The sequence below is a fragment of the Trichechus manatus genome, unplaced genomic scaffold (assembly GCF_000243295.1).
Source record: "Trichechus manatus latirostris isolate Lorelei unplaced genomic scaffold, TriManLat1.0 scaffold00191, whole genome shotgun sequence".
NCBI classification, from domain to species: domain Eukaryota; kingdom Metazoa; phylum Chordata; class Mammalia; order Sirenia; family Trichechidae; genus Trichechus; species Trichechus manatus.
In genome coordinates, this window is record NW_004444127.1 from 3,328,057 (window position 1) to 3,338,743 (window position 10,687).

Here is a 10,687-nt window from a genome sequence, read left to right on the forward strand (position 1 = left end):
GAGGTGGTGGAGTCTATAGCTGTGGTCCTTGGGTTTGGCAGATGTGGATCCTCTGACACACGCGGCACTGGGGGATGCTAGTGAGGTGGAGATTGATGAGCTGCAGAACCAGAAGGAAGCAGAAGAACCTGGCCCGGACAGCGAGCTCTCCCAGGAAAACCACCCCCAGCGCTCTAGCTCCAGCACCACGGCCAGCAGTAGCCCCAGCACTGTCATCCGTGGAGCCCACTCTGTACGTGAGGACACAGAGGGTGGACGAGTGAGAACTGTTGCCTGGGATGTGGGCCTTATTGTCTCTGTCAGGAAAGTCGTGATGTATCGATTTGCCTTCTTCCTTGCCATCTTCCTGGCTCCCTCTCCATACATCCTGTAGCTCAGGGCCTGTCTGAAACAGTTCTGACCTCAGAAGGAGGTCACTGGACTCTGTTCAGGGTGTACCTAAGATCCCTCTCACGTAGTTTGTGGGGAGAGAGAACAGGGGTGTCATAGGGACTTTTTCCTACACATTCCATAGGAATCTGACAGGTGTGACCTGACACTGCTAAAACTGAGGATACAGGAAAGCATTACTGGGCAGCAGGTGACCCCTTCTTATTTAATGTGGCCCCTAGGAACTTGCTGACTCTACGGAGATGGATGATAAGGCAGCTGTAGGCGTCTCCAAGCCCCTTCCTACCGTGCCTCCCAGCATTGGCAAATCGAGCGTGGACAGGCGTCAGACAGAAATTGGAGAGGGGTCAGTGCGCCAACGAACCTATGACAGTCCGTACTTCGAGCCCCAATATGGCTTTCCCTCTGAGGAAGATGATGATGAGCAGGGGGAAAGTTACACTCCCCGATTCAGCCAACATGTCCATGGCAATCGGTGAGAGCCTGAGGGTCCCTTCTAGATGGGTGACTGAAGGACCTCACTAATGTGGACCCTGGGCGAGGGGTAGTCAGAAAGTCTGAGAAGTCTGAATGCCCTCGTGGTCCTGAGAGGTCCCCAGAGGGTGGTACTTTGCTCTGGGAATTTAGGAGTTTGGGAACGGGCGCAGTGAGTAGCTTAAGGCCCACACTTCCAAGACAAGGTACCCCTGCCTGGGGCTCATTGGTGCCACTGTGCATTCCAAGGGCTCAAAAGCTGCTGCGGCCCAACAGCTTGAAACTGGCAAGTGACTCAGATGCAGAGTCAGACTCTCGAGCGAGCTCTCCCACCTCCACCGTCTCCAGCAACAGCACCGAGGGCTTCGGGGGCATCATGTCTTTTGCCAGTAAGTGCCTTTATCTCTCTCATTTTTCTATTCCATTTTCTCTACAGTAGGGCCTGGCTGTGGCAAATGTTGCTTAGAACTTTAAATGCAGGGCTGGGTGGGCATTATCAAGCCCCAGTTCAGATCATTTGGGTGATATCGAATGAGGTGTTTTCAGGACAGGGACAGATTAACCATTATTTTCACACCTGGAGGATTCAGTCTGTTTCAGGTAAGATCACTGAGTGATCAGCTAAGAGATGCGTATTATGTTCAAAAATGACACCCTTGTCTATGTATTTTGTGGAAATATTCTGGTCAAATTTGGTTTGTGTATATACCTAACATTTTTGCCTGATGAGGGACTTTTTCATGAACATGCTTTGAAATCTATACAAGATTTACTTTTGTGCATAGAGTATTTTCTGATATGAGGGGTGGTGTCAGTTAAAGATTCAAGATAGACTGGGGACTAGAGAGAGCCAACATAGGGATCATTGTGATTGTGAGTTTTCTCAGAAGCCAGGGACAGCACCAGTGTCAGACCAAGGCACATTAACTACAGGTTTTCACTGTGCTGGCAGTAGAGGAGGGACTTGGATATTATCATGAGAGGTAGTCAGAGAAAGTTGTTATTGGGCTATGAGCAATCCTGGCAGTGACGCCTTTGTTTGTCCTAAGTTAGACATGATCCTCTCTAGCATAGATAAGAGGCACTGGGATTATATTTGACAAGAAGGGAGGTGAAGATGATGATACAGCCATTGGGGTACAGTACAATGCTGTGAGTGTTTACCCCCCTAACTCATTGTTCTCACACCCTCCTCCCCTTTGATAGGCAGCCTATATCGGAACCATAGCACAAGCTTCAGTCTTTCCAACCTCACACTGCCCACCAAAGGTGCCCGAGAGAAGACCACGCCCTTCCCTAGTCTGAAAGGTAACTGCAGCCCCTCTTATGCCAAACCAGGATTATCTGGGAAATATTTCAGGCCTATGGGTCCTTGTCAGGAGCCCTGTGTATGATGAATCATTTGATCTGGCTGTTTCCCTCATATTGCTTCTCATGGCTTTCACTGCACACTGTGGGCTTCTGATGGTTGTCAGATGGAAACTCTTTGTAGTTAGAGAGAAGACCCTGTCATGTCACTTAGGATAATGGCAGCTGTGGAATTACTGCCACTTCTGCGGGGAACTTTGTCAGAGTTACCTGATTAAGACGGGGATCATCGGCTACCACCAGTCACCTGCCAGGTTGCTACTGCATGAACTTCAGCATGACCTCCATCCCAAGGAGCTGGTCCACCAGAGGACAGCAGTGTTCATAGAGTTAAGAAGCCTCTTACTTTGGCTGTACATCAACCTAGGACCTCTGAGTGGGCCGGGTGGTATTGGCTGGCTTCTTAGGGGAGTTATGAATTTCTGATCTCTGACAGTTTGAAGTACTCTTCTGAATTTAATCTGACTTTTGTTTGTTGTTTCTGGATTTCGTGCTGAAATATTCAATTATAATAGGAAGTAGAGTGAGAAGCAGCACCGTGTATTCTTTACCTGGCCTTTCATCCCCAGTGATTAAAAATGCTGGGAGTCTAAGTAATGTTTTTTGGTGAGAATGGGAACATAGGATAGATAGGCAAAAGGACTTCATAGCTTGTGGTTTAGGGACCTAAAGAACACCACTACAGTGAACCCACACATGAGTAGGTGAGTTAGGAACAGAAAGGTGTTAGTGTCACTGGCTTTCCATTTGATGCATTTGCAGAGGAGAGTAATTGAAACTCTCGTTGCATGCTGATGCTTCATCTCATTTGCTGCACTTATTTCTTCCATTCACCTCCCATCCTCACACTTCCACGGCCCCACCCAACTCCCCACAACAGTGTCTGCAAGATGAGTCCCTTCCCTATGTGTACCCGCAGGCCTCCTGGACCCCGGTGCTGGATGTTTCATGAAAACCAGTGGTCCATCCTTCATGCATGTGCCTGTGTAGTATGTGAACGCTCCCCCCATGTAATTTACCCTGCCCATACTGGCTGCAGTCTTAATGGATGGCCATTCCTAGAGCCCTCTGTCGGCTCCTGGCCACTTGGATCAGGCTTCCAGCTCTGAGGGGCCTAAGAGCCAAGGTTATGTGCACTGTTCAAGCTTTGTGAGAATGCTCCACTGAGGGGTATAAGGGTTGGGGTATCATGGTGCACCTACTAATTGTGTATTTTGTGTCCCAGTATTTGGGCTAAATACTCTAATGGAGATTGTTACTGAAGCCGGCCCCGGGAGTGGTGAAGGTGGGTCTCGCCTGTGAGCTGTGCATGATGTTTTTTTTCCTAGTATCTTCTGTGCCTGCCTGAAGGCCATCCTCCTCATGGAGCAAGCGGCATCACATGAGTGACCTGCCTTGCCCCGTCCCCCCATGACGCCCATGCTTGTCCACGGGGTGTGCTGCTGGTGCATGTGGAGTGGCCTGAGTCTTCATCCCCACCTCCTCTACATTGCCATGGCTGGTTTCTACCTATGTGTGATGCCCTGGTGCCACGCTCATCCAGCCCTTCTGGGGAATGGGTCTGGAACATGGCTTCCCAGAGCTGTGCTAACACTAGCTACCGGGCTACAATAGTGATGTCTCTCATTCCTACCTTCCTGGCTCTAGGAAACAGGAGGGCCTTAGTGGATCAGAAGTCATCTGTCATTAAACACAGCCCAACAGTGAAAAGAGAGCCTCCATCACCCCAGGGTCGATCCAACAATTCTAGGTAATAAATGGCGGAGCTGGTTTAATAGTTCTTGGGTAGAGGTGGTGATTCTTGTACAGAACTTTAGGAATGCTCAAGGGTAGGAGAGAAACTCTCAGTGAGTAGATGAAATCAATTTCTTGCCAGCACTTCCCATCCTGACTCAATCCCCAGGCAACAGTAATAGCATACAGTGTTGAGGAGGGGGAACAGCAGAGTGGGTACATGGGCAAACCAAGTTATCTGGAGAGGTGGGGGATGTACTGGACCTAGACTTTGGAGACTCGGCTTTGTGTTTTGCCCCTAGAGGCAAATATCTAGTCCAGTGAAAGGGGGGATGCTCTGCAAAGGAGCTGTTGACCGCAGAGGTGGTGTGTGGACCCCATAGTGAGAACCAGCAGTTCCTGAAGGAGGTTGTGCACAGCGTTCTGGATGGCCAGGGAGTTGGCTGGCTCAACATGAAAAAGGTGCGACGGCTGCTGGAGAGTGAGCAGCTGCGAGTCTTTGTCCTGAGCAAGCTGAACCGCACTGTGCAGTCAGAGGAGGATGCCCGCCAGGACATCATCCCAGATGTGGTCAGTGTTTGGGGTTGAGCGTTGCAGTCTCCTGGGAAGCGGGACATGGACACCAAAGGCAGTTTTGCCGACAACAGCCCCTGGGTTATTGTTGCAGGAGATCAGTCGAAAGGTGTACAAGGGAATGTTAGACCTGCTCAAGTGCACGGTACTAAGCCTGGAGCAGTCGTATGCCCGTGCAGGTCTGGGCGGCATGGCCAGCATCTTTGGGCTTCTGGAGATCGCCCAGACCCACTACTATAGTAAAGGTAGGGATTGTACCAAATGAGCATCATGCCATCCACAACTTTCCCACTTGTCTCCAAAAGAGAGTGAACTTACTGTCCCTGTGACAGATTTCTCAATGCCGAGCTGCTTCCCATGAGGCTTCGGGATTTTATTTTCTAGCACGTTTATACATAGTGGATGTTTCTCTGTCATGAAAAATGTCGATTTTTCTTTCCTTGTACTTCTTCCATTCCATGATCTCTTGTATCTTTGCTTCTCCCACCTCATTTCCATACCTTGATTCCCACTCACTATCTCTTTGACCTCATTCTATATTTGGTCTTTTCCTCAGAACCAGACAAGCGGAAGAGAAGTCCAACAGAGAGTGTAAATACACTAGTTGGCAAAGACCCTGGCCTGGCTGGGCGGGGGGACCCAAAGGCTATGGCACAGCTGAGAGTTCCCCAACTGGGACCTCGAGCACTAAATGCTACAGGAAAGGGTCCTAAGGAGCTGGACACGAGAAGCTTAAAGGAAGAGAATTTTGTAGCATCTATTGGTATGTATCACTGTCTGGTATGGTGGAGGGGTCCTGGCCTCTTAAATATCCCTCTTTCCTCTCAATTCATCCAGAATCCTGCCTTTCTCTTCCCCATGCTTTGCATTTCAGAGAGGAAGACAAGTCTGTGTCCATTTCCAATGGCATTTCTTGATACTTTTCTGTCTCTTGTGTTTGATTTGCAGCCACCCCTATCTACATCTTAGAGGAAGAAAGGAAGTTTTGTTTAGAGGGTCAAGTGAGGCTTAGTGCAGGGAGTCTGAGCTATATACCCTTGGATCCCTCTTTTTATTTACATCTGGATTTCCTCAGCCACATAGTAGAAAGGCCATGTGAGCTCCCGGAAGCTATCGGGAAGTTTATAGGTGCATCTTTGGGCTATACACTTAGAATTGTCTGGGTCTCTGAAGCCAGTTTTCCCCCATTCAGCCATCCCTCTGCCCTTGAATTTGCTCCTCTGAGGCTTGTCTGGCAACCCCATTTCTCTGGATTCTGGACCTCAGAGGTATAGATTTCAGCTCTTCTTTAAACCCTTCCTCACTAGACTTGAGTAAGAGCTTGTGTTTGGTGTTTCTCTGTTCCCACTAACCCGGCACCTTAGTGAGCTCTCTGGGTATCACCTCTGTTTGGCTCACTCCCTACTTGACCTTGAGTTATCTAGGTTAGGTCTTTCTTTTTCTGGTTCTAGGTCCCTGAGCAATATGCTTTCAGTTTATTTCCCTTTGCCACAACCATTAGCAGTCAGTTGCCTTATGTATGAGCCCTGGTGGTGCAGTGGTTAAGAGCTTGCCTGCCAACCAAAAGGTCAGCAGTTCGAATCCACCAGCCAATACCTGGAAACCCTATGGGGCAGTTCTACTTTGTCCTGTAGGGTCGCAATGAGTTGGAATCAACTTAAAGGCAATGGGTTTTTTTTAATGCATGACCCATAAATGGTCACGAGGAACCAGTTTCCTTTTTAGGGGGAGCTGGACTTCTCTAGCCCAGCGTAATGCTGTCCTAGAGGCAGTCAACTCCAGCTTTCTCCTGCCTAATATGATGTTCTACAAAAACCACTGACCTGCAAGTCTGGAGGTCTGGAGTTTTACTCCTGTTCTTCCTCTAGCTGGGAATGCAACTTTGGGCAAATCACTTCCCCTCACAGGGTCTCTATATTCTCATCTGAGAAATGAGGAGACTGGGCTAAGTAACTTCTAAAGTTTCTTTCAGGAAAAGAATCATTGTGATTGGTGTTCTTTCTTCTTTACCCCTATTAAGATTCTATTCTTGACTATTTTATGTTCCCTCTCACTTCTTCTGGAAGGAAGAGAGGAACTTAGTTTCCATTTACCATCCCAAATCAGTTGACATAACCAGCTCTTTGACCAGGTAAAGGCGTTTTTCCAGATGACTGGCTGAGAATGGTCTCGTGGAAGGGCAAGCACTGATTCTGAGGGTGAGCTGTATTTTGATAGCACAGGAGGGATGGTAATTATTGCATAATTTGTCCTCTGTGCAATCCAGTGTTTCAAACAGGTTTGTGTTCATGCTTCTGAAACCCTTTGGCTGCTTGAGGTGGTCACCTATCTTATCTGGAATCTTTAAAGTTTACCATTTCCCAGAAGGGGAAGCTCATTTGGCAGAGACAGCATGATGAGGTATAAAGTTTAAACTGATCCTTAGTTACATGATCTTGAGCAAGTGTTCCAGCCTCTTTAGGATCAGTTTCCTCATGCCAGAATGAAGACATTTGCTCTTAAGGGCCCTTCCACTCTAGCTTTCTGCAGGTATTTTACTGCCACATTGGGGTTCGGGTTCAAAATTTGTAGTCTAGTTCCTGAGTTTGTGGGAGAGCATTGGATCTCTTGATCCCCCTCACTCCCCAGCCAAAATGAACATATCTTTTTATCTCTTGGCTTGTAATCCTATGTCTGATACTGAATCAACTTGGGTGGGTGGGTTTCCATTTTGTCTGTCTGACCAGCCTCTGACTCTGTCTGTCTTTCTCTCCTGCTTGCATTGCATCTGGGGTAGAATTGTGGAACAAGCACCAGGAAATGAAAAAGCAAAAAGCTTTGGAAAAACAGAGTAAGGAACAAATGCCCCTTCCTGTTCCCAAGTCTCCCATACCTGCCAACTCCCCAGGCCCTGTTGGGGCAGACTCCCTTTGTCAGCCTCGCCCAAAATTTGCTCTTGTGGGGGTATTTGGACTGAGTTAAAGCAGGTAGGTGGTATGTGACTCATAGGTATATGGCTTATAGGCTGCTGCTTCTAGCCACCCCCCATCCCAGCAATCAGGCTGCAGTCAGGGTGTCTACTGAGTAAAATCCCTTAGAACTTGGTTCTCTATTGCTTCAGAGTTGGTGGGGGGAACATTTGCCTATTTCAGTGCCCCTCATTGGCTGATATCTCCCTCACCCATTAGAATGCCTGTGGGCACAGTTGGCAGAGATGGTTGCTGTCCCTCCGTGTTGAGTCTGTAGCTGCCCAACTCTCTCTGGTGGCTTGCCTAGGCACGCTTTCTTGCTTTCTGTCATTCTGTCCTTCTGCCATACCATTGTGAGTGGGTGGGGAAAAAATGGGGGTGGTTTCTGTCTCAGATGTAGAAGTTGTAGGATGGGGTAGGCAGTGTCCAGTGAAACAGCTGGGGTTTCTTTATCTCATTGGGCCTAACCTTTTCTAGCCCCTTTGGAGACATTTGTTTGAGAACAACTGAGTGACCTGGGAACCCCGCAGTGGTTTCAGGCACCAGTGAAACTCTGACTCTTGAGTGCAGTGGAATGCAGTTTAAACATTTGTTTGTGGAGCTTTTCTGTTTTAAGGTGACTTGCCTAAATTTTCTCAGGTTGAGAAGTTGACTGCAGAACCCCTTGAGACCAGGTCTAATTCATCCTACTTGGTTCTGAAGGCATCTGGGGGCTTTTTCTTCCTGTGGGTCCTGAGGGGGGCAGTCCCTGGAAAGGTGACTGGGACTTGCTGGACAGGCCAGGGAACAGGCTGTGCTGCTGTCCCACTCCCTTCACCAGCCTGCCCCTGTCCTTTGTGCACTGAGTAACCAGAAGTCTTCCCCTACTCAGGGCCTGAAGCAATCAAACCCGTGTTTGACCTTGGTGAGACAGAGGAGAAAAAGTCCCAGATCAGAGCAGACAGTGGTGTGAGCCTGACATCTGGTTCCCAGGTTTGTGACATTCTTGCTGAGAATTCTGAGGATCAGATTTACTATCTCAAAATACATCTTTAAGTGGAAAAAACAAGACAACCTTAAAACAACATAAGTGTCCAATAATAGAGGCATGATTAAATAAACATATCTGTATAATATAACCTTCATAGCTATTAAAGACTTTTAAAAAATTTAGTGATACAGGCAAATGTTTACAAAGCTATATATAGTATGATTCCAATTTTATTCTTTAAGTGTATGTAGAAAAGGACTGAAAGGAAATGCACTAAAAACTTAACAGTGGTTAATGTGAGTGGTAGATTTATGGCTTATTTTTATTTCTTTCATGTATTTTCTACAGTAAGCATGTATTTCCTTAATGTCTGTTATTCATTTTTATTATGTAAGTCATATATATTTTATATTCAGGGGCAAAACATTTTAAAAAATATCTCTCCTGGAGGTGATAATAGAAGGGTAGGGAGTGGGAAAAGAAAGAAGGCACAATATTGCTTAGGGAACTGAGAACAGATTGAACACTCCCCTAATGTGCCTGTGCCCCTGTGTCTTGTTTCAGACGACTGATCCAGACTCTGTCATTGGTGTGAGTCCAGCTGTTATGATCCGAAGCTCAAGTCAGGATTCTGAAGTTAGCACTGTGGTAGGGGAACACCACACTGGCATCTTGGTGGGTGGGATGTGGATTTCTCCTTTGGAAAAGAGAGCTGTTTCCTCCTTTGGAGGCTGTTCTTAGTCTCAGGGCAGCAGGGTTCTCATGGTAGAGATGTTTACCTGTCATAGGTCTGTATATGTGGGGTCAGACCCTGAGATTTCATCCAGGGCTTCTACTCATCTTATAAAGAAGGTCCTTCAAGAGGCTATCAGACACATCTTTGGAATTTGATACTTTTTTATGGCATCAGAGAGCTCTAACAGCTTGACATTTCTTGGGTCCTTCCTTGGGGAGTATCCCTTACTACCTTTTTTCTTTTCCAGGTGAGTAATAGTTCTGGAGAGACCCTTGGAGCAGACAGTGACCTGAGCAGCAACGCAGGTGATGGACCAGGTGGTGAGGGCAGTGTCCACTTGGCAAGCTCTCGGGCCACTTTGTCTGATAGTGAAATTGAGACCAACTCTGCCACAAGCGCCATCTTCGTAAGCTTTGTTTACTAACCAAGGAAGACCATTTCGTTAATGGGGGAGGGAGGTGTACTAGAAAAGAATAAAAAGATAAGCGGCAGTAAAAAAGAAAAGATGAAGTAAGAAATGGATAATCCTTATATATTTGACCTGAAAGAGAATATTTCTTAAGGCTTTTTTCACAGAGTCATTTGACCCTGTGATCTGGGGTTTGAGCCCTCTCCTGAATCACTGATGAGTTAGGCTCTTTGCCCAGTCAGATAAAGCCTTAAAATCCTATGTAGTAACAATCCCATGCTTAAAATAGACAAAGCAGTGCCTTTGTGGCAATGTCAGGGCAATTACAGCTCTCATTAGTATCAGTCTACCTATTTCTGTGAATTAGTCCAGTTTTATTCTTTTCACTGCTCTATTTATATAGAACTTAAAAATAACATTTCTTTTGGTATATTCTTAATGGTTATTTGAAGTTTTCATTCATTAACAAACATCTATTAAGTGATTTACTAAGTGCCAGGTTCTGTACTAAAGAAACAAGGGTGAATAAGGCATGATTCCCACTTCCAAGAAGCTTGCAATTCAGTAGTCTTTTTTGATAGATGAGGGAAAAAAGGCTTCAGGAAACAAAGAGCTTACCCTAGGTCACACAATAAGCCAATGATCAGGCTGGATTGAAACTAATTCTTCTTTTTTGAAGACGTACTGCCTGAGACACTGCTTTTCAGTGTATGCATGCCCCCTTTAGGCGGTGTGAACATTCTGGTACACTTGCCACTTTATTAGAGTGAATGAAAATGGATGTTCTCTACAAGAGTTCATATATCCTTATCTTTGATTTATGGGGAGAATGGAAAATGAAATTAAATATTTAACCCTGGTAATCATTCCCGCGCCCAGGGCCTTCTGTATAGGTGTTGCTAACAGAGCAAGGACATCCCATAGTGAAGGTGAGGAATAAGATTGAGAGTCAGCTATTCAAATTAATGGGTCTTAACTCCCAGTTTTTAAAAGAAAACAAAAATCCTCACCACTGGACCAGTAAGCAACATCATGATAAATGGAGAAAAGATTGAAGTTGTCAAGGATTTCATTTTACTTGGATC

At 46.4% G+C, this 10,687-nt stretch overlaps 1 protein-coding gene across 2 annotated transcripts in view; it reads left to right on the forward strand.

Annotated features, from left to right (window-relative positions):
• The window catches only part of MADD (MAP kinase activating death domain), a 43,475-nt gene that overhangs the window by 12,717 nt on the left and 20,071 nt on the right, over positions 1–10,687 (forward strand). For both annotated transcript variants that reach the window (XM_004387695.2, XM_023741825.1), the window contains 11 exons: positions 42–232; positions 612–865; positions 1,114–1,253; positions 2,071–2,172; positions 3,880–3,982; positions 4,350–4,536; positions 4,634–4,784; positions 5,096–5,302; positions 8,359–8,459; positions 9,022–9,105; positions 9,441–9,599. In XM_004387695.2, the coding sequence (XP_004387752.1) occupies positions 42–232; positions 612–865; positions 1,114–1,253; positions 2,071–2,172; positions 3,880–3,982; positions 4,350–4,536; positions 4,634–4,784; positions 5,096–5,302; positions 8,359–8,459; positions 9,022–9,105; positions 9,441–9,599 (1,679 nt within the window). The remainder of the gene's footprint in view (positions 1–41; positions 233–611; positions 866–1,113; positions 1,254–2,070; positions 2,173–3,879; positions 3,983–4,349; positions 4,537–4,633; positions 4,785–5,095; positions 5,303–8,358; positions 8,460–9,021; positions 9,106–9,440; positions 9,600–10,687) is intronic.